Below are 27,992 nucleotides of genomic sequence, written 5' to 3'. Positions count from 1 at the left end.
TAGGTTTTCTAAATATGTTCTGCTATTTTATTCTTGCAACACACTTCTGCTGCAGAATTGCGTAACTGAAGATAAGCGTTCTGAAGACTTCAGGCGATAAGGAGAAGTCTCTCAGACAGAGATACCATCCACACTTTCGAGCTGTTACTAACGAACTGTTAACGGGGAAACTTTCCAGGTAGGTCGTAAAAAGTACCCAGTAATAGTTAAGTACCATAAAGAAGTTTGTACAAATACGTTTCTATTCTTAAAAAATTGGCGCAATCTTCTGTGATATATTTTTCCACCACTGGAGCTGTCATTAAGCATTTAAAAAAATGTAAATAACTGAATCGGCTTATGCGTTTGAAGGTTATGAATATTTACAGGTTTAAGGATAGCAGAATTTTTGTACATATATTATGGAAAAAAAACATGTAGCTACTATAAATCTCCTGGTATATCAGAGTTATATTGATATGTATTTTAAAAAATTGAAACACAGAATGAAAAAAAATTCTTTTTAGTAATTTAAAAATTAACATTTTAAGAAAAATACACTTTGAACTTTCCAAAGTGGAAAATATATATTCCATACAAACTAAGTCAGTAAGATTAGGTTTTCAGGGTTCGTTAGTGTCTTTGTTTCTTTCCAGCTTAAAAGAGTGTACCAACCATGTCTTGCTGGTTCAAGTTGCATAAATATACATATTTTGTTTTTTAATTAGTTCAGATTTAAGGTTGATTTGTCTTCAGAAGTTGTTTTCAAAATCATTTAAAAAAAAAAATCTCTACGCAAATGTTACTTTAAAATACATATCAAGAAGTAATCTCACTAAGATACCAGAAAATGTATTGTGTCTACATATTATTTAACTTAGCAAAATATATAAAAAATACTACTTTTTTAATTGTAACCTGTAAAAATGTATAACTTAAAACCAAGATAAGCCGATTCAAATAATTTAAATTGTAATAAAATATATATTATGGCAAAAACGATAAAAAAATTGTATTTTAAAAGATTGCACCAAATGTTCCTGAGGACAGGAACGAACGGTTTGTACAAATTTGTAATGGCCCTAAACATTTAACGGTTACTGTAAGTTGACATGATAATGTTTCGTTGCTTCCTACTGGTGTATTCACTTGGCGTTATATTTAAGAGGGTAGAGTTCACTGGCTTTGGCGGTTTTTAACGAGCCATGGGACGCACACGCTCTTCAAAATATTGCATTATTTTATATCAACTATCGACAATATTGTCGTTCTCCCTGCTTCTTGGTGCGTCGCTTGAAACAAGGGCGTAAACAGTTTCATGAGGTAGAAGGGTCCATGGTGCCGTACAATAATAAACAACAAAAGGAAGAACATTATATATATATATATATATATACATATATATATATAGAACAACAGTTTTTGAGGATCATTTAAGAATTTTATAACTAAAGTTTTTTATTCTTTGTTTTTCCACTTCGAAAAGTTGAGAAGGCACGTGTTTCCCCCACCCCCCCCAAATTGACACGTCCTTGACTGAAAGAATGTTTGCTTATCCGCATGAAATATTGTACGTTCACGCAAGACTCTGTCTCGCACTTTTTTTTTCCATTCTTATTACTGCCATCTATTACTGTAGTTTTTATCACGATAGTTCTCTTGCATGTTATGTTTAGCTAAGAAATCCGTCACCAGCTAAGAATGTTATTAAAGTGATTAAAATAACAAATTAAAAAAAATTGATGTCTGTAAAGTCTGTTTACGGACGATAGTTTAACGTGACAACGTCATAACAAAACATTGATGAAATAATTGCATACTTTTATGAATAAAATTGAATCGTTTTTATTTTAATAATAAAAGAATAAATAATTTAAATTATACTAGTAATCAGATTTTTAAAATGCAAGAATAATTAACCTTTATTGCCGAAATTGTTGTTGTAATAAGCAATGAAAACCACATTAACTTTTCACTGTCGACGAAACAGTTCACTTGTAGATGTAGTTGTGTGCTGCCGCTGTCTTTCTTCTCCTCGGACGCATAGGCCAATCGAGTGGAAGAGATATACATGCGGCGCAAGCGTACAATGAGCGTAACGGGACACCGCATAACGGAACAATGTGCGTAACGGCACACAGCGTAACGGAACAGTGTGCGTAACCGGACACTTTTTCGTGCATGCAGCCGGCGTTCATCGATTTATTAGACCTTGTCACGTCAAAAACTTGTGTATCCATTTTACTGCTATTAGAAAGATAAAGTTACGTATCCAGTGACTTGATTTGTGACGAACCACGGACTGCTGTCGTATTAAATATACGATAATGGGTAGCCTTTAAGTTTTCTTAATGACTAGTGAATTGAAATAACCAACGTGGTAGACGAGACCGCTAACAGAAAATTTTCACACGATCCCACTAACGCGACGTGACGCTACCGAAGCCACGTGACTTCACTCCAGCAACGGTCCGTGGGCAGTTGGTGAGCGAGATTTGGGGGAAGCAGGCTGCTGAAGTTACAGGAGTGCTTTCTTTACGCACGAATAAGGTAATGGAACCTTGATTCAATTTAGTGAGAAGCTACAGCACTACACAACAATCTATATTTTAGGGGACGCAAGTTAGCTTCATCTCTGGGCTTGAAGCACGCTGAAATGATACATTACAGTAAGAATCTAAGCGGGATTAAATAAATATATGAAATTAAAATTTTGTATCCGTAGATTGTTATGTGTGTTTCTTAAGGGGGGGGAAGGAGGGGGGGGGGGGAGATATCTTTTAATTGCGTTTTTTTAAAACTTGCTTTAGGAAATTTTTTTGCAGTAAAAAGTTAGTCTCATTTATATAGCGTCAATTATAGGGTGGAAACTATGAGCATCTAATATAAATATTTGGAAAATTTTGCATTCTCCTTCGAACTTAATTATTAGGACGATTTTCCAGTAGTTAATTATTTCCCAAATATGTCTTAAAATCTATATAATTATTATTTTATGAGTGTTTGCAGAAAAAAATGTACAGCTTTAAATAAAGTGGTTGATTTTATTTTTACTGTTTGCTTTTGAACATGTAAAATTATTAACAAAACTGTTAATTTTGCTACGTCAAACTGTTATATTTGCGCATATAAATAACGATATAACATTTATTCTAACGAATGTGAACATATTTGAATAGGTACTTGTTCATCTAGTTCTAAGTCACCGGTTAGATCCCGACGGGAGGAAATTAGTTAAAATAGTATTTGAAAAATTATATAAAAATATTTAAATTAAAAAAAAACAACTACGTATTGATCTATGGAATGCTCGGTTCGATCCCTGGCATTCCGCACCAATATTTATTAGGTGACTGACCCACACAAACTATACTAAAGCATTTATTATTTCCGTCATTTTGACATCGGGCAGCTAAGTTGACAGACATGACATTTATGCATACAAAATTAAGAGTATTAAGGGTATTCATTTATGTCGGCAGTGGTTTGAACTAACTTATTTTTGGTTCCAGTCGGTTCACCGAAACCATCATAGACAGATAATTTATCTTTGGAGTCTGCTTCTTCCTAATAGAGTTTCTCGATACTATATTCTACAGACTGAGTCACTCCATCGGAATTGTAAGTGACAGTATTCAAAGTCTTGAAAGCACAATTCTTCACTAGGTCCTCGAAAGGCTTCGGTTTACCGCAAACACAGTCCAACCATAAGTTATTTTTTACGCCTACTATGAAGGGTGTACAGAACTAGGAAAGGAGTGATATAGGTATTTCCCCTTAACCCTACTACAAAAATTTTAAAAAATTCTAGAAAAAAAACACTATCATTGCCACCAAGATATTGAAATAATTGGAAAGCAAACAGCTGGCAAAGTATTTGTACCTCCACCTCCCCTCTCGCGCAAACGAATTATGCTAACGCCTCTGCTCGTCCATACGCTGAATGATCATAATTTGCTTGATATCACCAGGAAAAACACAAATGGCTTTTAAATAATATTTATTTAAATAACTCGATAATACCTGGCATGCGTTGCAATGCCTCATTCAATTATTTAAATTTTTTTGTAGTCGGTACACATATAAAAACATATATCTACATCTCTCTCTTATTCTCTATCTTTCTGTCTATCCCTCTGTATATAGATCTATATCTATCTCAATTTCTCTATTCATATATTTATCTCTCTATCTTTTTCTATATTGAACCGAACGCAGACAGAAACACCCCCCCCCCCCCAATTATAGGTCGTAACAATATTACACAAAAATCTATACTTAAATAGTTCTCCTAAAATATACCATAAAACTTAAATGGTTAGGTTTATTAGATCCCTGCGCAGTACCTACAAAAAAAACATAATAAACTAGTAGTATAGGAATGTATGTCCTGGGACTGGCGCTGGCGCGTGGAGCCTGAGCCGGTGTCCGCCATATTGGATTGTGACGTCACGGCGGCCATCTTGGAGGAGTGTAACGGGACATAGCGTAACGGGACAAGTTTTACATTGACCTTTGACCCTCAAAATTCGCCAAAATTGGGCAAAAATTGCCCAAAATTCGTCAAAATTTACATTTCTGTGGAAAAAAATTCCGCCAAAAAATCTCAAAAAATTCCACAATTCAAAAATTAGGATTTCGAAAATCTTCAAAAGTCGTTTTGCCTTAGAAAGAACCCAAATTACTTAAAGAGGCTTAAGCATCCATGTCTACAGCCTCTGATAAGCCTCTGACGTCATCATGGAATATGTCATTTTGAATAAAGACGTCACCGTTGCAATTATCGTTATGGTCGCCATCTTTAAATTTTGAACGCCATCTTGAAAATCTTTAATTATTATCCGATTTTAATGGAAAAAATTCCAAAATTCATCAAAAAATTAACTTATTCGAATTCTGATTGATTATATCGATTACCGTCCTCGGTTCGAACCCGGTGAGTGCAAAAAAAACTAAAAATGGCGACAGGCTCCTTCCTCAATGGTGGATGCAGGCAGACTGACTCCTATCACTTTTTTTCAAAGCATATATATCGTCACCTAGTATGACGTCATGTCCGCCATCTTGAAAATCCATAATTTTAATGCTAGAGATTCGGGAAAAATTTAAAAATCATTAAAAAAATTAACTAATCGAATTAAATAATAAAAAAAATCCTTATAACCACCGTTGCACTTTTCGTAACGGCCACCATCATTTAATCAAGAAACTGGAGGTCACCATCTTGTTTTCATCCGCTAGAGTGTGCTGATACCATGTTAGTATACTTAACCGGTCACCACACCTTTAACCTTGACCTTGAAATTTGACCTTGACCTTGAAATTTGACCTTTACCGTGAACTTTGACCTTGACCTTGATATTTTACCTTGACCTTTGACCTTGTCCTTGAAATTTGACCTTGACCTTGAAATTTGACCTTGACCTGGATATTTGACTTTGACCCTGAAATTTGACTTTGTCCTTGTCGACCATCATGGATTCGACATTTTATGTTCAGTACATGCTACCAGGAGCTACCACCTGCTGGAGTACGCCATCTTGTGTGTGTGTACTTGTATTATAGAGTACATTTCCATCTGGATAATTTTATTCTAACCCGCTACAGTGCAGTAATAATTTATTATAGAGGTGCCCCCCGCCATCTTGAAATACGGCCGCCATCATGAAATCATGTAATAATGTAGCTAGAAAAGCGGGAAAAAATCCAAAAGTCATTAAATAAATCACTCATTAACTTACATATTGATTCGATCGATTCCTGTCCTCGGTTCGATACCCGATCGATGCAATAATGTTTAATATTATGTAAAAAATAATAATTTCAATAAACCATGTTCAACATACGTAAAGAGACTCTAAATCCTCTACAACCATCATCCTATCAGACATCAAGACCAACATATTGGTAATTCATAATTTTAATGCTAGAAATTCGGGAAAAAATCCAAAATTCATTAAATAAATTTGTAATCCATATAATGATTGATTGGATCGACTAAGGTCCTTGGTTCGATCCCTATCCGATACAAACCAACTTTAATTTAAAAAAATACTAAAAAAGTGTTAGGTTTGAGAAAATAAAAACACCACAAGTTCTTTTAAAAAAATTTTATTACATAAATTCAATACACTACTACAAGTACAAAAAAACACTGACAAATTAGCAAAGCCTTTTGGATTCCTCGATTCAAACAGTCTTCTTATTGTACGGACTAAGCCTTTTACATGACTTTAAATGTCTATCCGATCCGGTCATCACCACAGCCACAGACGGACTGAAGTCCATATCACCAGGGTCTCACTTATATAGACTCATCAGCCGGTACAACACAAGAGTCAAAACAATAACCATGTTCATTATACGCGCACTTAACTTTCTCGGAGCATTTTTTATAATGAAGATGTAAGCTATCAAGACGTGAAATTAGTTTTTTTTGCACTTATTGCACTGAAATTGTATTCTTTTAACATTACTAGAACAACTGCTTCTTTCATGTCTGCGAGCATTTGAGGTGATAGTAAATGATGCGTCACAGTATTTGCACTGACGCAATGTACGCTCTTCATTAGTTGAAGAATCCATTGCTGATGATGAAACTTCGGATGATGGTGGAACAGCACATATCGAAGTCTCCTCCAGTGTTGTCAGAGGCGTTGCCAACGGGATCTGCTCCAACATCGTCGGCGCTGGCGTCATGGTTCCCGTAGTCGATGGTACATCCTCCATCGAGTTCGACGTTAAAGTCGGTAAAGATGCCATCGAAGTCTCAAGAACAGGCAATTACACGACTTATGCACCAGAAGAAACAAACTAGGTGATCCGTACACCGTCGACGGCAGTAACAAACTGAGCGTCCTGCTGTCTAGGACTCGCTTATATACATGCACCGGATGGAATAATACGCTAGTCAAATCAAGAACAATTTATTATAATACTAGAGTCAAAACAACATTAAAAAAATAGAAGCACCATCAACAAAAAAAAGGCAGCACATTTGGAAGCACCGACAACGAAAAAGGCAGCACCATCATCGAAAAGGCCGCACATTTGTCATTGGCTCCAATATTCATTGGCTCCAATATTCATTGGTTCCATCAGTCTATTGATTCTATCAGTCTAGTGACTCCAACAGTCATTGACACCAACAGCCTTTTTCTTCATCAGCTCCAATGATATTTGGCTAGAATGCTACGAGTCTAAGAGACTATGAGGCTACAATTCTACGAGTGTACAAGACTCCAACTACCTTCAAGTGTATAAAGCTCCAAATGCTCCAACAGCTCCAACACGCAATGTACGCAATGTACGCGCAATACACACAGTACACACACAGGAAACGGAACGTACACACAGTACACACAGGAAACGGAACGTACACACAGTACACACAGGAAACGGAACGTACACACAGTACACACAGGAAACGGAACGTACACACAGTACACACAGGAAACGGAACGTACACACAGTACACACAGGAAACGGAACGTACACACAGTACACACAGGAAACGGAACGTACACACAGTACACACAGGAAACGAAACGTACACACAGTACACACAGGAAACAGAACGTACACACAGTACACACAGGAAACGGAACGTACACACAATGACTACACTTCGTTCGCGCAGTATAAGCATTTAATGAGAACGAAGCACGTTTGGACGGAAATTCTATAAAACGAAAGCTCATTTAACGAAAAGGAGGCGCATTCTCTCGTTCATTCAACTTGGTAGGATGCAATCGTCAATTATAAGTTAGGATATAATCTCTCCAACAGTCTATGAATCCAACAGTTTATATTTCCATTAGCCATCGACTCCAACAGTCATTGACTCCAACAGTCATTGGCTCCAACAGTCATTGCCTCCAACAGCTCCAAATGGCTCCAACAGCTCCAAATGGATCCAAATGCTTCAAACGACCTCCAAATGCTTGACAGCTCCAAATGGCTCCAAATGCTCCAAACGGCCTCCAAATGGCTCCAACAGCCTCCAAATGCTTAACACCTCTCCAAATGGCTCCAAATGCTCCAAACGGCCTCCAAATGCTTGACAGCTCCAAATGTCTCCAGCAGCTCCAAATGCTCCAAATGGCTCCAACAGCTCCAACAGCTCCAAATGGCTCCAACAGCTCAAAATGCTCCAAACGGTCTCCAAATGGCTCCAACAGCTCCAACAGCCTCCAAATGCTTAACTCAGCTCCAAATGGCTCCAAATTTTCCAAACGGCCTTCAAATGCTTGACAGCTCCAAATGCTCCAAATGGCTCCAACAGCTCCAAAAGGCTCCAAATGCTTCAAAAGACTCCAAATGCTCCAACAGCTCTAACAGCTCCAAAAAAAAGGCTCCAAATGCTCCAACAGCCTCCAAATGCTTAACACAGCGCCAGATGCTTCAAAAGGCTCCAATTATCGCATCTGTCTTCGTCGGCATTTTCTCTTTTGCTCCCACTGCTCCAACAGCATTATGTTATATGATTCCATGGATACTTTGTTACGTAGCTACAGGTCTACGAGGTTCCAATGCATCATGTTTACGAAGCTTCCAGGACACGAGGCTACATGGCTACGAGACTACATGACTCTAACTGATTACAATAGCACCACTCAGTGGTGAGAGTTAGGTTATCTAATGCAAAGCAAATTGATGTAAGTAGTTCTGACTGTCATCAACAGATGTAGCCACGTGTTGCTTGCAGGTAAATATTAATTAGTTATTTTATGTGGGATGCGGGATGCTCACTAACGATCGCAAAAGAAGGAGGGCTTCGCTAGACACCAAGGAGAAGGAAGTTCGTCTTACATGTTAATGCTTCGCTGATGTCTCATGGCATATTATTTGACTGAGTAATGGTTGTTTATTTCTTTAATTCCACCTGGTAAAATTATTGCAAGTGTCAATTTATTAGCAGAAATTCACTAATTAAATGTAGCTCTGAATAAAATGACATGACTCATTAGGTAAATATCCTTCATGCAGAGATCGATTTCACACAAATAATCAGCAGCACTCAGAGAAAATCATTAGATGTCTAGCCAGGAATAACCAGAAGCACTTGGAGAAAACCATCAAATTATTAACAAGAATAATCAGGAGCACACGGAGAAAACGTAATGACAAGAATAATCAGGAGCACACGGAGAAAACATAATAACAAGAATAATCGGGAGCACACGGAGAAAACCACCACACGTTTTCTTGATATCATAAAATTAGAGGAAAAAAAAATAAAAAAATAAATTAATAAAAAATTTAAAATAAAAACAAAAAATACATAAGATTCTGCTAGCTTGTGAACTTCTCATTGATGAGCAAAGATAGAGTTCTAGTACAAGCCAGAATTTTATGTATTTTTTGTTTTTATTTTAAATTTTTTATTTATTTATTTTTTATTTTTTTTCCCCTCTAATTTTATGATATCAAGAAAACGTGTGGTGGTTTTCTCCGTGTGCTCCCGATTATTCTTGTTATTATGTTTTCTCCTTGTGCTCCTGATTATTCTTGTCATTACGTTTTCTCCGTGTGCTCCTGATTATTCTTGTTAATAATTTGATAGTTTTCTCCAAGTGCTTCTGGTTATTCCTGGCTAGACATCTAATGATTTTCTCTGAGTGCTGCTGATTATTTGTGTGAAATCGATCTCTGCATGAAGGATATTTACCTAATGAGTCATGTCATTTTATTCAGAGCTACATTTAATTAGTGAATTTCTGCTAATAAATTGACACTTGCAATAATTTTACCAGGTGGAATTAAAGAAATAAACAACCATTACTCAGTCAAATAATATGCCATGAGACATCAGCGAAGCATTAACATGTAAGACGAACTTCCTTCTCCTTGGTGTCTAGCGAAGCCCTCCTTCTTTTGCGATCGTTAGTGAGCATCCCGCATCCCACATAAAATAACTAATTAATATTTACCTGCAAGCAACACGTGGCTACATCTGTTGATGACAGTCAGAACTACTTACATCAATTTGCTTTGCATTAGATAACCTAACTCTCACCACTGAGTGGTGCTATTGTAATCAGTTAGAGTCATGTAGTCTCGTAGCCATGTAGCCTCGTGTCCTGGAAGCTTCGTAAACATGATGCATTGGAACCTCGTAGACCTGTAGCTACGTAACAAAGTATCCATGGAATCATATAACATAATGCTGTTGGAGCAGTGGGAGCAAAAGAGAAAATGCCGACGAAGACAGATGCGATAATTGGAGCCTTTTGAAGCATCTGGCGCTGTGTTAAGCATTTGGAGGCTGTTGGAGCATTTGGAGCCTTTTTTTTGGAGCTGTTGGAGCTGATGGAGCCATTTGGAGCTGTTGGAGCATTTGGAGTCTTTTGAAGCATTTGGAGCCTTTTGGAGCTGTTGGAGCCATTTGGAGCATTTGGAGCTGTCAAGCATTTGAAGGCCGTTTGGAACATTTGGAGCCATTTGGAGCTGAGTTAAGCATTTGGAGGCTGTTGGAGCTGTTGGAACCATTTGGAGACCGTTTGGAGCATTTTGAGCTGTTGGAGCCATTTGGAGCTGTTGGAGCTGTTGGAGCCATTTGGAGCATTTGGAGCTGCTGGAGACATTTGGAGCTGTCAAGCATTTGGAGGCCGTTTGGAGCATTTGGAGCCATTTGGAGATGTGTTAAGCATTTGGAGGCTGTTGGAGCCATTTGGAGGCCGTTTGGAGCATTTGGAGCCATTTGGAGCTGTCAAGCATTTGGAGGTCGTTTGAAGCATTTGGATCCATTTGGAGCTGTTGGAGCCATTTGGAGCTGTTGGAGGCAATGACTGTTGGAGCCAATGACTGTTGGAGTCAATGACTGTTGGAGTCGATGGCTAATGGAAATATAAACTGTTGGATTCATAGACTGTTGGAGAGATTATATCCTAACTTATAATTGACGATTGCATCCTACCAAGTTGAATGAACGAGAGAATGCGCCTCCTTTTCGTTAAATGAGCTGTCGTTTTATATAATTTCCGTCCAAACGTGCTTCGTTCTCATTAAATGCTTATACTGCGCGAACGAAGTGTAGTCATTGTGTGTACGTTCCGTTTCCTGTGTGTACTGTGTGTACGTTCTGTTTCCTGTGTGTACTGTGTGTACGTTTCGTTTCCTGTGTGTACTGTGTGTACGTTCCGTTTCCTGTGTGTACTGTGTGTACGTTCCGTTTCCTGTGTGTACTGTGTGTACGTTCCGTTTCCTGTGTGTACTGTGTGTACGTTCCGTTTCCTGTGTGTACTGTGTGTACGTTCCGTTTCCTGTGTGTACTGTGTGTACGTTCCGTTTCCTGTGTGTACTGTGTGTACGTTCCGTTTCCTGTGTGTGTACTGTGTGTATTGCGCGTACATTGCGTACATTGCGTGTTGGAGCTGTTGGAGCATTTGGAGCTTTATACACTTGAAGGTAGTTGGAGGAGTCTTGTACACTCGTAGAATTGTAGCCTCATAGTCTCTTAGACTCGTAGCATTCTAGCCAAATATCATTGGAGCTGATGAAGAAAAAGGCTGTTGGTGTCAATGACTGTTGGAGTCACTAGACTGATAGAATCAATAGACTGATGGAACCAATGAATATTGGAGCCAATGAATATTGGAGCCAATGACAAATGTGCGGCCTTTTCGATGATGGTGCTGCCTTTTTCGTTGTCGGTGCTTCCAAATGTGCTGCCTTTTTTTTGTTGATGGTGCTTCTATTTTTTTAATGTTGTTTTGACTCTAGTATTATAATAAATTGTTCTTGATTTGACTAGCGTATTATTCCATCCGGTGCATGTATATAAGCGAGTCCTAGACAGCAGGACGCTCAGTTTGTTACTGCCGTCGACGGTGTACGGATCACCTAGTTTGTTTCTTCTGGTGCATAAGTCGTGTAATTGCCTGTTCTTGAGACTTCGATGGCATCTTTACCGACTTTAACGTCGAACTCGATGGAGGATGTACCATCGACTACGGGAACCATGACGCCAGCGCCGACGATGTTGGAGCAGATCCCGTTGGCAACGCCTCTGACAACACTGGAGGAGACTTCGATATGTGCTGTTCCACCATCATCCGAAGTTTCATCATCAGCAATGGATTCTTCAACTAATGAAGAGCGTACATTGCGTCAGTGCAAATACTGTGACGCATCATTTACTATCACCTCAAATGCTCGCAGACATGAAAGAAGCAGTTGTTCTAGTAATGTTAAAAGAATACAATTTCAGTGCAATAAGTGCAAAAAAAAACTAATTTCACGTCTTGATAGCTTACATCTTCATTATAAAAAATGCTCCGAGAAAGTTAAGTGCGCGTATAATGAACATGGTTATTGTTTTGACTCTTGTGTTGTACCGGCTGATGAGTCTATATAAGTGAGACCCTGGTGATATGGACTTCAGTCCGTCTGTGGCTGTGGTGATGACCGGATCGGATAGACATTTAAAGTCATGTAAAAGGCTTAGTCCGTACAATAAGAAGACTGTTTGAATTGAGGAATCCAAAAGGCTTTGCTAATTTGTCAGTGTTTTTTTGTACTTGTAGTAGTGTATTGAATTTATGTAATAAAATTTTTTTAAAAGAACTTGTGGTGTTTTTATTTTCTCAAACCTAACACTTTTTTAGTATTTTTTTAATTAAAGTTGTTTTGTATCGGCTAGGGATCGAACCAAGGACCTTAGTCGATCCAATCAATCATTATATGGATTACAAATTTATTTAATGAATTTTGGATTTTTTCCCGAATTTCTAGCATTAAAATTATGAATTACCAATATGTTGGTCTTGATGCCTGATGGGATGATGGTTGTAGAGGATTTAGAGTCTCTTTACGTATGTTGAACATGGTTTATTGAAATTATTATTTTTTACATAATATTAAACATTATTGCATCGATCGGGTATCGAACCGAGGACAGGAATCGATCGAATCAATATGTAAGTTAATGAGTGATTTATTTAATGACTTTTGGATTTTTTCCCGCTTTTCTAGCTACATTATTACATGATTTCAAGATGGCGGCCGTATTTCAAGATGGCGGGGGGCACCTCTATAATAAATTATTACTGCACTGTAGCGGGTTAGAATAAAATTATCCAGATGGAAATGTACTCTATAATACAAGTACACACACACAAGATGGAGTACTCCAGCAGGTGGTAGCTCCTGGTAGCATGTACTGAACATAAAATGTCGAATCCATGATGGTCGACAAGGACAAAGTCAAATTTCAGGGTCAAAGTCAAATATCCAGGTCAAGGTCAAATTTCAAGGTCAAGGTCAAATTTCAAGGACAAGGTCAAAGGTCAAGGTAAAATATCAAGGTCAAGGTCAAAGTTCACGGTGAAGGTCAAATTTCAAGGTCAAGGTCAAATTTCAAGGTCAAGGTTAAAGGTGTGGTGACCAGTTAAGTATACTAACATGGTATCAGCACACTCTAGCGGATGAAAACAAGATGGTGACCTCCAGTTTCTTGATTAAATGATGGTGGCCGTTACGAAAAGTGCAACGGTGGTTATAAGGATTTTTTTATTATTTAATTCGATTAGTTAATTTTTTTAATGATTTTTAAATTTTTCCCGAATCTCTAGCATTAAAATTATGGATTTTCAAGATGGCGGACATGACGTCATACTAGGTGACGATATATATGCTTTGAAAAAAAGTGATAGGAGTCAGTCTGCCTGCATCCACCATTGAGGAAGGAGCCTGTCGCCATTTTTAGTTTTTTTTGCACTCACCGGGTTCGAACCGAGGACGGTAATCGATATAATCAATCAGAATTCGAATAAGTTAATTTTTTGATGAATTTTGGAATTTTTTCCATTAAAATCGGATAATAATTAAAGATTTTCAAGATGGCGTCCAAATTTAAAGATGGCGACCATAACGATAATTGCAACGGTGACGTCTTTATTCAAAATGACATATTCCATGATGACGTCAGAGGCTTATCAGAGGCTGTAGACATGGATGCTTAAGCCTCTTTAAGTAATTTGGGTTCTTTCTAAGGCAAAACGACTTTTGAGGATTTTCGAAATCCTAATTTTTGAATTGTAGAATTTTTTGAGATTTTTTGGCGGAATTTTTTTCCACAGAAATGTAAATTTTGACGAATTTTGGGCAATTTTTGCCCAATTTTGGCGAATTTTGAGGGTCAAAGTTCAAGGTAAAACTTGTCCCGTTACGCTATGTCCCGTTACACTCCTCCAAGATGGCCGCCGTGAAGTCACAATCCAATATGGCGGACACCGGCTCAGGCTCCACGCGCCAGCGCCAGTCCCAGGACATACATTCCTATACTACTTAAACTGTATTTAACTTTTGTACTGGGAGGCAGTACTTAATTTTTATAATTTTCTTGACGTCAGTCCTAACGACGATGTACGTAGAAAACAGCTGTCTACAGCATAGTAGTAGCACCAACCAAGATCGGAGTAAAATGGAGAGCCCGCGCGTGCAACTGGACGCAACGCATTAAGCAAACCAAAGTTTCTGCAAATTAAGTTCCAGGACGAACCACGTGCACAGGCTTTCAAAAATTATGTTTCTTTTTAAACCGTGCTTACAAAGTGCCAGAAACATTTTATTTACTTGCAGAGGGAAAATGCACTAGTCTAGTCCAACAATCCAACAAATGTAGGTTAAGCGTACCAGGCAGTTCGACGAAAGTTAGTGAATTACGTAATGCATGCGATTGCTATGCCCAAAAACTTTACGTTTTCGTCAATGAGCCTTATGTACTAAAAAAATTACCTTTAAATCTGCACAGTAAAAAAAGTGCATTAAATGGCCACAAAGTGATGTAACTGAACACATGCATAGACGTGGTGTTTCTAAAATTCTATTCCAGAACAGTCTCCGAACGGGGCGACGGAAGACTGCCATGTCGGAAGACTACCATAATGAGAGTATTCCGCCTGGCCTCTTCGAAAAAGTAACATAACGGAAAAATGCCATACATCCGAAGGACGAAACGGAATTCTGCCATATTTTCTTACACCCTCCATGGAAAGAGTACAAAAGCATTGCCCTCGAAGTAGTGAATACTCGGTAGGTAGCGCTGTCAACCCTCTAGCTGTTTTTCAGGTTAACTTTAAAGATTACAGACATAGTTGCAATAACAAATTACTTCCAGATCGCGGACGAGAAGAAAAAACATGTTTCCAAAAATGTATTATAGGAAGCACTTTTTCTTATTACGACGATTAAATATATATATATATTTTTTTTGTGGTACCTAGTATTCCATTCTGCCAAAATTTCTTATACATTTTACGGAATGAGGAAAACGGCATTAGTCGTAAAATTGTAATGCTTTATAGAATTTACATTTTTGCACACTGGAATAATTGAAGTAATTGTAGATAATTATTTAATGAGTGCAAATTCAACGCAAATATTCAAGGATTTTCTTATGTAATGTTTTCATTATTAGGGTGACTGAACACAAACAACTCAGATATTAAGGTTTCTAATGTCTATAATAAATTATTTTAAGTCTACAAAATGTGTTTTTAAGATGCTGAAATGCGAGGGAAATATTTTGTGCAATATAGTTTGTTGGCACAGGGAAAGCAGCACAGGCGATCTAGGGGAGACATAGGCTAGTACATCGAATGTTGATGGGTTTTGCACAGGCATATTGTCCTGCTTTATTGAAACTGTCAGATCTAATTGAAATTCAGTTGTTGTGCCTTACAGCACCTATAAACGAATTGTGACATAAAAAAACAACAATAACACATTAACACAAGACATACACTGAGACATCAATGCTACAAAACACGAAACAACACAACACACAGATAGATAAAGATTGATAAAGTTCATGTTAACCAATTGGTTACTTTGGTTTTCACAAAAATCTTAAACCGAAACTAAAATGGTGTATACAAAATAAATATGTAGATTACAAAAGTTTTACCAATGATTATTCAAAAGGAGTTATATTTTTTTACAATATTTTATAGTTACTAATGGTTTTAAGTGGCACTAATTCTGTAATTGTAAGTTAGAATTCTTAATCCAAACCGAGCCATTATGTTTGAACCAACAAAAATGGTAATAAAAGGTATATAATAAAAAGTTATTCACTGATCGAACGTTTAATAAATAGAAAATGCAAATAGGTTATATAGGAATGTAGTATATTCAAAATTATTTACATACCTGAAATTTTTAAATATTTATTTAATAACTTTTTCTTCACACTTTCAATTCTTTTCTAATTAAAATCATTTAATGCAGAGAAAGTTTTGAATTTAATAAGACCTAAAGATCTTCATATGTTTGCTAATAGTATTATCTACATGTTGGTGGGAAAAAAGCTTGGCATCAATATAACACTAAGGTCTTAAAAGAGAACACCACGTTTAATGTCATAACTTACTATGTGATAATTCTGATTAATTAAATTAGTTTTTTGACTAAATATTATAAAAAAGTGCTATATTAATTCAGAGACGTTTTTTAACTTTAAAATCAGATCCGGACAGCTGAAATATCTTGCTGAATAGTTTCACAAACTATATACTATATATATTTTTCATCAGCATCTTTTCTTGATCAATTCTGATTACAGTTGGAATATAATTTATTTATTATTAAAGAGTAGTTAAGATAAACTACTACTTTGCGGAACACCTAATGCCATGAAACTATATATGCAAATTTGACTGTAAAGCGTCTATTTGTAAGATAATTAAAACATATATACCACGCATTGCTTGATGAGGACTGAAATTGATAATATTTAATCATAAGATTATGTTGGAAAGTATCAAAGGCTTTTCTCATGTTGAAATAAATAGAATATTTTATTTACATCTGGATTTATACTGGTACACACACACATATAAAAAACGTTTGTTAAACATGTGGTTTTAGACTAATAATATTTTTAGGAATAAAATTCATGTAGGCCTACCTATAAATATTTTTTCGTCAAAACCTTCCAAAATACTACAAAACAAAGGTTTCTGACTAGAATTTAATCGTCAATAATACTTCAAGATAATATATACCGATAAATGGTTGAACACACAACAACAGTATTACAATCACTCACTGACTAATACACACTTAATTCAAATATTTTATGTACAAAAGCAAAAAAAAAAAAATTATGTTTTAAATTTTTGTTTGAGCTTTATTTATAACATGGTGGAATGATAATGCTACAGTTACTAAAAGCTAAAACGCTTCAAAACTAATATATATATATATATATATATATATATATATATATATATATATATATATATATTGACGTCCCTCGGCTTCTGGTCCCCGTTTTCCCGTTGAAATAAATGTCCTGTTATGCCCGTACTGCCCTCGTCGGAGAGGTGTGGGTCCAGGCCAACGTGGCCGGGACCGGGAAAGGCGGGACCTGGAGGGAGAGTGAAGTGATTGCGAGGAATGTTGGTAGGTTGTCGCAAGCAGAACACGGCATTAACGAATTTCACGAGCCGTCTTTTATTAACGCTTATAAAGTCCTGCCGCAGCCTGGCGGAACCGTCGCGGAACAAGTGCCCTACCACGGCGACACGGACTCCCTGATGACGGGGCGGTTCTCAAATACGTTTCGGCGCGAATCGTAAAGTTTATTAATGCTAGGCTGACCCAGTGAGAGAGGGCCCGAAGACGGAGCGCTGTACATACGCGGCCCGTTACGTAATGTTCCGTGGACGGCGAAAAGTTCAGAGACTCGTAGCACCACGTTCGCGTTGTAGAAACTGCCCGCTAGACACGTCTCCCGATGACTCGTAAGTTAACAATGCTAAGCTGATTCGCGGTGGCAGCTCAGCTGCCGTGACCGACTGCGGACTGAGCGAACGTTCAATCCCGAGCGCAACGTGCGCGGCTCGCGGAGCAACGAACACGTCTGTCTCCGCTCGAGACCAGGACGCGACTGCCTCTCCCCGCTCGCCCGCGGGCCGGCGCCCGCGGGTGGCGGGGAGGGAGGGGAAAATCGGCCGGCGTGGGAGAGAGCTCCGTCCCGCGGCGCGCCAGGCTGCAATTACATACTACGGCGAAACACTTCAGAAAAAGTTATTGAATTATTTACAAAGACATACACGAGACATTAATTACACAGCGAACTTGCACAATGAATAATAAATAAAATAAGTTAATTACACACATTCAAATCCCTTAATCGTTTACAAATATATACACACTGAAATAAAAGATAAAGTCACATAGAAAAACACTCGTTGGCATGCTAGGGCGCACGCGGGTGCGTCCCTGGCCGTCGCACACACTGGGGTTCACTGGGGGGGAAAACAGGCCCCCTCAGGCCCGCGTCGGTGGCCAGGTACGGCCTCTGTATCTGGGAGGGTACGACGACTGTCGTCAATATATATGTATATATATATGTATATATATTTTTGCCGTTCTCCCGGAGAAACCCCCGGAATGGCCACCGCATGGGGAGCCCAAGAAAAGAAACCTGGAAGGTTTTTTTCTGTTCCATCCACCGTTTCTTTGGTAGCCTTACTTGTTGCAAGGGATTGTATTCCTACCAAAGAAAATGCCACCATTTTGTCTGGGCAATCCGCCTTGGAGGAGCCGGGGCGCGAACCCGGGTCCTACAAGTCACAAGGCAGGCGCTCTACCCCAGAAGCAGAGTGGTAGAGCGGATATTTGCTGTCTTCTTAACACTGACATTATGTTATTCCAAGAGTTTACTGTAGTTTCGTGTGTCATTAACACGTGCAGTAACATCTAACCACGGTAACGAACAAATTTATGTGTTCTTATGTTGTTCGTCCAGCATGATTTATGTAATTTCATAACGGTGAAATATAATTTGTATAACTAGTCTGGCAATTTTTTAGTTGATTTTCTGCAAACAAAATTACAGTCCCGCTGAACAATAATTATATAGAAATACAGACAAGTGAAAACATATGTAAGAGCTTGCACTGTCGATGGTAAAGTTATTTTGAATAAATACCTATTAGAATTTAAAAGAGTTTGTTTAGTTGAAATATGTGTGTCTTTACAAGCATTAAGTTATTGTATAAACATTTTATTTATTTGGTTTTAAAGCCAAAGAAAAGTTAACTTTTTTATATTACTTTTGGCTTTCTTTTGTTTTACCGTGCTTAACATGCGCAGTTAATACTGGAAAACTATTCAAACAACTGTTTACAAATAACTAAATACTGGAGGTACTGGGGGCAACACGAAACATAAATGGTAACACTATTTTGTAGTGATACCGAGGCGCAACAACAGGGGGGGGGGGGGCAAGGGTATTTTGCCCCCCCCCCCCTCTGAAACCTTGAAGTGGGGGCCAAAGGGGCAAAGAAAGTACTGTGTAATCAATTTTTAGATAATAAAACTGCTTAAATAGCACCATTTTACACCTTGAAATACAATTTTTCCCGGGGGAGGACCCCCGGACCCCCCGCTTCAATAGGGGGGATCAATGATTCTTTATAAAAATGTATATTGCCCCCCCCCCCCCACCAACCCCTTTGGAAATGTAGTTGTTGCGCCCCTGTAGTGATACAGTTATTTTCATGTAAATGTACAAATATGTCAGTTTACATGAATATTTCTGTTACATTTACAAAGAAAATTTACGATGTACAACGGAAAAAAGAATAGCTCAACGATAAAACTTAACAGATAAAAATTGAATAAACGGCTATACAGAGACGCACGGGTGAACCCAGCGATGTGAATAAACAGTGATGACAGTGAAGTAGACGAACACCGTAAGCAATAGTTGAGCGAAAAAACATATTTTGAAAACCACAACGATTATAGCGCAGACTAACACAGTTTCGGGAAAGAGATCTATTCCCTTCTTAATGCACAAACAGACTGAGGTTTGTCATGACATACAGTTTAATTAGTAGATAATGGCGTATATCCGAAACTACATCTTGAATTAATTTACCTATTATTTAAAATGTTGTTTGTCAGTGGAAATTTATTTAATGAAGTACACTGAATTTGTTGATATTCACATAGAGACTGACTTTCTTTAAACAGATTTGTGTTTTGTTTGTTTTATGTGTATATTTGTTTACACTTCTGTTAACAAGGCACAGGTATTAGTGCAGAGAAGCTTATTCAAAAGATGAACCTTTTTCTGTAGCAATAAGTGTCAAGAGCGTAGGGTTGCCAGATTTATTTAGACAAAGAATTTTATTTTACAAAAATTACAATGGCAGGAATTTAAAAAAAAAAATCTTAAGGGATCGTCAACTAACCTAAAAATTTATTCCCAAGCATTATCTTTGTAAAAGAGTTTCCGGAGGGACTGGATTTTGCCCTCCCCTTCCACAAATACTGTCTACACCCATGGTAAATCGTATGTAGTTACACGCAATAGTACACTATATACTCAAACGACGTGAATTAAAATTTTGGAGACCGTAATTTTTGATAGTTGTACTTATAATATTAGATGTCAATAATTTTTCAAGACATGTGATGATAGCCTACATGGAGTACTATAGTATGAAACTATGTATTTATACTGTTATGAAATAATCGTACACTCACGCCTGTAGCATAAGGAATCACTACAATGTAATCTGAAGATGAGAAAAGATACACTATCGAAGTTTCTGGACCGAGTCGTAAGACACTATTTTCGTATTCCAGAGAACATAGGTTCAAATCCCGACTCGTAATTGTCATATCATTTTGACGTGAAACGTCTTAAAAATCACAGCGAAATATATGGGTACCAGAAAAAGTCTGACGAAAAGGTCAGTATCATTTTGCTTTAACATTTTCCTAACTATATAGGCTTCGGCCTGAGACGCACTTAAGTCTTCCTTACCTAGACCTCCCAATACACTTAGTTTTAATTTAGGTTCGGAAAAAAAATTCTGTTCAGTGTAGCTCACGACTCAGATGTAATAGCGCGTTGATTCGTGTGATTGTGTATAGAGAACTGACAACACTGGGAAATACAGATTGTACGTTCACCAAAAAACATTAATTTTTATATTATGCCTTCGGTATCGCATTTATCATATCACAGGCCAATGTTAAACATGTTAATTGAAATGAATAGTAAGCTACAATTTAGTGTCTGTTTTGAATTAAAATTTTTAGTACGTAGTCAATTTCTCGTTTTTATTGTTTTTATTTTAAACCATTACACTAAAAGCGACTCGCTGACGTATAAGTTTCACGTTGTGCCGTGTATTAAGTATTTAGGCACGTTTTATTTAAAAATTTTGTAATCTGAAATATTTTGGAAATATTATTATTTTTTTTTCTCTCATCTTATTTTCTTTACGGCCAGGCCCTCAGCCTCTGTTCTCAAAGGCGAGCTGATTTTCTTTCCCAGCCTCATGCTAGGCTAGCATTCTGGCTAATATTTCCCCCGCCTTCAGTCACGCCTCAAGCCTGTAATATCATTTCTCTTCGTGACCCTAACTGCAAAGGCAAGCCTGTAGCTTGCAGGCGACCAGTTCGCAGAGACGAGCTGAGATTCGCCTTTTTCATCACGTCGTAGTGTTATATTCGCCCCTCTGTAGCCACGACGGGGCGTAGTTTCCCATCAGCGTTGCATTTTACCCCCACCTCCCCCCCTTCTCAGTTCCAAGTAAGACCAATGACCGGTCGTAACCCCCTGGACACCGGTGACCGTTTCCAAGGTCTCTTCGTAAAGCGAGGGCGCCAAAACTGATCACAAGCGATTCCTAGCGGTCAAGTCGCTAACTTCTCCGCTTGCCTACCCGCTAGGGCACCAGAGAGCAGCACCGCTCTCCCTTGAGTTATATGGACGCCCGGCGCGAGTCGATTCCTTTCAACTCAGCCGCCTCCGACAGAGTTCTCTACGGTCGCCCAGTGTGGCCAACTTCAAGACTCCTGCTAGAGTTTTTTTTCTGCCCGCGTTCGGGCAAGTTCGGTATTTTTCGGCGGGCCAGACACCACCCCCTTCCACCTGTTAGAGCAGGTGGGCACTTTTTAATTACGAGACGCCGTTTACCGTGCGACAGATCAACTCGCGTCGCGGCTGCAGACAGACCTCCCTCGAGTATCGGCGAATCGGGTAGATTTCATCCGACCGTTAACGAATATGTAGTCGCCTTGTATAAGGGATGCTATCCCTCAAGTCCATTTTAGTAGATTAGTCTGTCTGCATAGTTTAGTTATTTGCCTTAGAAATTTTCCTCTTTGAAATTTATTATTATGAAGAAATCATCCGCGTCCTGCCGCGCAATTCGCGAGCTCCCGAGCCTGGCTGACTCCACGACTGCAGTGTGCTGGGCAACTCCCCTGTTTTGGTGAGTGATAATTCGCGAACCCTCCTTTTTCCCTTTAAATTTGTTTTCCGGGCATTTTCTGCCCCATAGACTGCCTGTATACCAGTTCTAATCAGTTTTGATTTGGACTGTTGCAGACAGGGTTCGATGACCGGGAGAGATTGATGCTCTCATCTCGTGTCCTCCCCCCCTTCCCTGTTCCGTGGGAAGAAACATTAGAAGAAACTTTTCTACCACCCGAAGTGATCGTTTGAAGACCCCGGGTGGTAATGTAAATTCAACATTTCCCCCTTACCTAGCTACGAACTATCTTCACCGGATGACCAACCCACCAGCGACCAGTGTTTTTCTCAAGAAAATGTAAAACTAATCGAACTCATTATCAATGTAATCCTCGGATCCATCCAACTTTGGGTGTAAAACTCATAATGCAAATGTTTATAGTTCAAACTAAAAATGTTAATTATGCTCAGTAAGCCGGGCCGGCCCCAATTTCGTGTTCCTTTTGTTAATCTTGGAAAATTGTTAAATCTTTTGTATGTATGTTAAAATAATTGAAACATGATATTCATCAGGGCAAATAAAACAGGGAAACTATAGATCAAGTTAATCGTGTAGTTTTTATTTTATTGATTATAACGATCCTCCAACTTCCCCTTTGCTTGTTACAGGAAGTTCCTAAATTGTGTTTGTTCCCACCTCGTGTCGCCTCTGGTAAATCATTTCATTTAACGTATTTTTTTTCCCAGCTTGTTTCCAAGGCTCTTTTAATTAATTCCAAATAATTCTATTTTGAGGCACGAGGGGTGTTACAACGTGAAACCAACGGCCGTGAGTCTCGATAGGACGGATCCGTACAGTAGATCATGGCTAATTCCTCTCAAATTATCGCTATATTGTGGCGTTGTGTTTTGCCGTCTGCATTGATCTCGCTATTAATATTTTTACGGACAAGCAAGCATTTCAGAATAAGAAAAATAATATCGTAAATAGGCTATTCCCCTGGTAAACATACATAAAAATGATTTCAATACTTTCATAAATTAATGTTCTGAAATGTTTTCACTTAACCAGCACATTACAGCATTTCTAAATGATTTCTTAGTAATTGAGGCAGTTAAAATATAGGTCTAATTTCACAACTACTTAATCAATAAAACTTAAACAGCAAACGTAAATCGTTCTCAAGTAACGTATAACAAATATTCCGTATTCACAGTTCACAGGTTGGAAATGCTGTGATTGTTTTTTCTGTACATATATAGTTAAAATACTCTTCTAATAGTTTTCACAGCACATGCTAAAAACATAATGCTGGAATCACAATAAAATACAGTAACATCCCCAACATGACAAAAACAACACCACATCCATTGAAAAGTAAGTTAATAGTGAAATCAGACCACGGAAAATGAACCCCAATGTGGGTGTTATTAATGATGTAGTAACGTAAAAAATATATTTTTTTTTTGTGAAATCATTACTGCTTAAGTTTATTTTATTGTTCTTTTGATAGACATTGCATAATATAAACTCAGTAGTATAGATGACAATACACCTGATGGTGATAATCGGACGTGGCATTTCAGACATATGATATAAATAATGCAATATTTTACTTACTTAACCGTCGGTTGTCAGGGAATTGTGATTTTCGGTCACTAGATTACATTTCATTTCAACTAGTGGCCTGGAGTTAAAACAGTAGTTAGAATCAAGACTTTGTATGCTGTTTATTTATACAAATTCTTTCTAAGATAATATACATAATTTACTCATTTCGTTCGAGTATTAGGACTGTATGGTCACGTTTTATCTTATGGTAGTTTTCCGTCGCTCCCAGGTGGAATTGTTTCAGTATGGCAGTCTTCAGTCCCCCGTCCCCGATGGTCAAAACATGAGGAAAAGTGACATAATTGAAAACTACCATATTTTTATTTTTACAGATCGCGGTTATACGTATACAATGCTGCTTACTATAACCCATTTTTGGAAACATTTGTTTCTATTAGTGTGCAATCTGTTGAGTTGATTTAATATTGGAACTACAGAAAGTAACCGTCAGAAGCGCTATCTGTAGCATTTAAGTTAACCTAAGAAATAGTTGGAGGGTTCACAGCGCTGCCTACCGAGTATTCTATACACTACTTCGAGGGCAATGCTGTTGTACTCATTCCATGGAGGGTGTAAGAAAATATGGCAGAATTCCGTTTCGTCCTTGGGATGTATGGAACTTTTCCGTTTGGTACATTTCCGCCTTTTTCGAAGAGGCCAAGCGGAATACTCACATTATGGTAGTCTTACGATATGGCAGTCTTCCGCACCCCCCTTCGAACCACAATTGCGGCAGCATCCGGAAAAGAGTCATGTATGTCAAAAAATTATTTTGAGATATTGAGCCTTAATGATTTAAACACTTACAACTCTTAAGATATAAATGATTTATTTCATTTTGTATCATAAGTGTTTTATAACTACTTAAGTTTTATTTGTATTGTGTGTTTGATCTTAAAAATTCTAGTTTAAATTAAACAGTTAAATAAAATAAGTATATTATGTGCCATTTTCCAACCAGGGGTTAGGTTTAAAATAATGTGTATTGTAAGATCTCAAAACATTAATTTTCATTTATTGTACAATAATAAAGTATAAAATATATTGGTTTTATAAATAAGTACCTACGTGGAAGAAAAATAACTATAGGTGTTTAAAGAGGCCTAAAAAATGAAATATGCTGATAACATAAAAGTAAGGTGACATGTTACTGATTAGGCTCGTTCAATATTTATTCAATTGATTCACAGTCTCCTTGAACGAATTGTGTACGCAAACTTCTTACATAATATATTTTACAAGCACTAACAGTGGGAAAGAGGACAGTTTTCTTTTGGTTGTTACCAATGTTGATAATAGTAGACAGAGTCATACAAACTGATAGGTAGGCATCTTTAAGTGACTTATTTGGCCCATTGTAGGATGAGTCAAATACGTACGTTACACTGGTATTGAAGTGGAAAATGTTATTAACATCTATTTATACAACATTCACAACCAATGTAAAACATCTTGATGGAACTACTTCACATTTTTGCCTAACATACTCGTCACCTCGATCTTTACTCATTTTTGTACTTTCTTGTTCCTTATTTACATACCTATGCGTCATCCGTCTGTTTTTTCAACCGGCTCTGTTATATACATCACTGTAGTTAATTAATAGAGAACATTTAAAGCACAAACTAAAAGAACAATGTATCAATGTATGTTTTGTTTCAACATGTCCACGACTATGAAACACGTGTTTACAAAAACTGTGTTACTGAACTCTAGTGTTGAGATATTGAACTGAAATTTTCACAATGTTTTCTCACCACTATGGCTTGATAGAATAACAAAAAAGATGGTCGGAAAAAGGGCACAAAGGTCTATGCGCTCTTTTTACCGGTTGCCGCCTCCATCACTTTTACAGTAAAAATAAACTTGTGCTGGCTACAATTGGCGGGCCCATTAACGCTTCTTCGAATAGTGTCATCCTTCTATAGGCAAAGTGGGCAATGAGTCAGTGTATAGCTGTTATTTGAGTGTCATGTTGTGCAGAGGGAAAAAAAAAACAGCATCCCAGGAGGACACAGTGTTATTGTATAACTGTTCTCTGTGAGCAAGGTTGTGCAGGTAGCGGTAACCGCCCAGAAGGACATTGTGTCCTTGTATAACTGCTCTCTGTGTGCAGGTAGAGGCAGCAGCCCAGGAGGACGATGACCAGCTGGAAGAGACCCGACTCAGTGCCGCACCCCAAGGTGTGGCGGCGAGCGGTCGGCAGGAAGCCGGTGGATGGCAAGGTGCCGTCCTTCGTCATCCAGGACGTTCCTGAGGACCGCGAGGAGGAGCTAGTGGACTTCATGGAGGAGCACTTCATGCATAATGAGCCTCTCTGCAAGTGCCTCAACATAAACAGTGATTCGGCGAGCGTGAAGGATCTGCGCGGCCTCTGGGAGGAGATGCTGGCCCAGAGGATAGCCGTCGTCGCCTTCCTCGAGGACGACGGACCCCGGCCCAGGATCGCGGGCGCCAACATGCTGGGCGTCGTCACCCGAGCCGAGAAGAGCGTGAAACACGAGGTGAGTTCCTAAAACTGATTCTCTTTTTAAATAGAGTATAAATATTATATTTTACTCATTTCCTCGTCTGGTAATAATTTTATCACTAGTCGATGTATACTAACTGTATTTTATAGTGATGTGTGTTAATTTTCTTTTTTTAGATCTCAGTCTAATAGTTATTTATTTCCAACTGCTACAAGCTATCATTAGAACTGTAAAAACAAATTCATGATAAATTCTTATGCTTTTATGGTTATTATTTTCTCAGACATTACACTCCTTTATATTTTATATTTATGCATATGGATTTGTACCTAACTGTGTGTGGTGCATTCATACAGAGGCATAAATATTCATAGTACAGGAAAAAGAAAGACTTTTGCAGATTTCAAAATCCTCCACGCCCAACAGTGTCCCCCTCCCCCTGGTAAGGTCACTATCAAAAATATTATCGCCCCTTAAAATGAAATGGCACAGGGCCCAATAAAGTCTAAGGCCGCCACTGGATCCTAAGGTGATTCATGCGAAATGACTTTTTCAAAAGTAACTATAATCTATATGTTAGTACCTGATATTTCGATACAGTTGAGACTTCAACTGAAAATTTTCCTATTTCTCGTAGTACGAAGGAGTTGTAATGAAGTCGGTCGTGAAGCTTCTGGACGACTTGGACTCCCTGGCAGACCCTTTCGAGAAGTACGGAGTGGAGGAGTACATCGCGGCCATGGGACTGTCGGTGGCAAAGGAGTTCCAAGGCCAAGGGCTGGGCAAGGAGATTCTGAAGGCCAGGTTCGACGTGGGCCGGGCCGTGGGGGTGAAGCTGACGGTGACTGCATTCACCGCCATAGAGTCTCAGGTGCTGGCCACCAGGGAGGGCTTCGAGAAGTTGGCGCGCATCGACTACAAGGACTACAGGGTGGACGGCAATGAGGTGTTCCCGGGAATAACCAGCAAGTGTGTCATACTCATGGCCAAGAGGATAGGTTAACGAGTCTTCCAGCATCTGCGATGATATATAAAATTCTTTGTACATGCATTGCTTACACATTTAAAACAGAAATTATGTAATTTAATAAAAAAATTATGTACTTGATTGAAAAGGTGGTAGTATTTTAATACACAGTCTTATGCTGGCTGGGCGACCCTTACTCTGAACCTCGGGCTAAAATGAAATGTTATAATTTTTGAAGAGATATTGTCTTGGGCACCAACTGCCAGTAGAGCAGTGTGATCATTCCGCATGGTCATTTCCAGGGCTTGTCTTATTGATGACCCCGTTGCTCCCACCCACTAGGATGATATTCAGGCTCCACCCATGCCTTAATTACACAAGACCCAGGGTGTGAATTAATACTCACTGTTCGTGGTGACTGATTTACTTACAGTTTAAACTTACACATGCTCTATGTACATCAATAAAACAATAAACTTACGAAGGATAAATATTTTAGTTGAAAATTCCACCAAAATTAGGAGAACAGATTTGGCCGGTATTATGTATTATTAATGTATTTGCAACATGAGAACACATGATTTTGCTCGTTACCGAGGTTAGGTGTTACCTATCTCTGGCGAGTATTGAAAAACTCACTCTCTATAAGGGGGGGCGGGAGGGGAGGGTGTTTGCGCACGCACGTAGTTTACGCCGTTAGACTACTACTTTTGATAAAATATTCGCTCATGA

The 27,992-nt window shown here is 38.3% G+C and overlaps 2 protein-coding genes across 3 annotated transcripts in view; both read left to right on the top strand.

The window, feature by feature from the left end:
- LOC134542827 (uncharacterized) overlaps positions 1–27,992 on the top strand; it is a 99,999-nt gene that overhangs the window by 26,932 nt on the left and 45,075 nt on the right. The gene's annotated exons all lie outside the window — the stretch shown is intronic.
- Positions 126–27,408, top strand: LOC134543154 (uncharacterized). Of its 2 annotated transcripts, none has more exons than XM_063388013.1 (3): positions 126–182; positions 25,943–26,326; positions 26,931–27,408. In XM_063388013.1, exons 2-3 carry the CDS (start codon positions 25,964–25,966, stop codon positions 27,294–27,296), a joined length of 729 nt encoding a protein of 242 aa, XP_063244083.1. In that variant the 5' UTR covers positions 126–182; positions 25,943–25,963; the 3' UTR covers positions 27,297–27,408. The 2 variants fall into 2 exon arrangements, with proteins under 2 accessions (XP_063244083.1, XP_063244084.1); XM_063388014.1 differs by having other exon boundaries at positions 133–178; positions 25,939–26,326.

The sequence above is a fragment of the Bacillus rossius genome, assembly GCF_032445375.1.
Source record: "Bacillus rossius redtenbacheri isolate Brsri chromosome 9 unlocalized genomic scaffold, Brsri_v3 Brsri_v3_scf9_2, whole genome shotgun sequence".
NCBI classification, from domain to species: domain Eukaryota; kingdom Metazoa; phylum Arthropoda; class Insecta; order Phasmatodea; family Bacillidae; genus Bacillus; species Bacillus rossius.
This window is presented reverse-complemented; position numbering and strand designations above follow the sequence as displayed.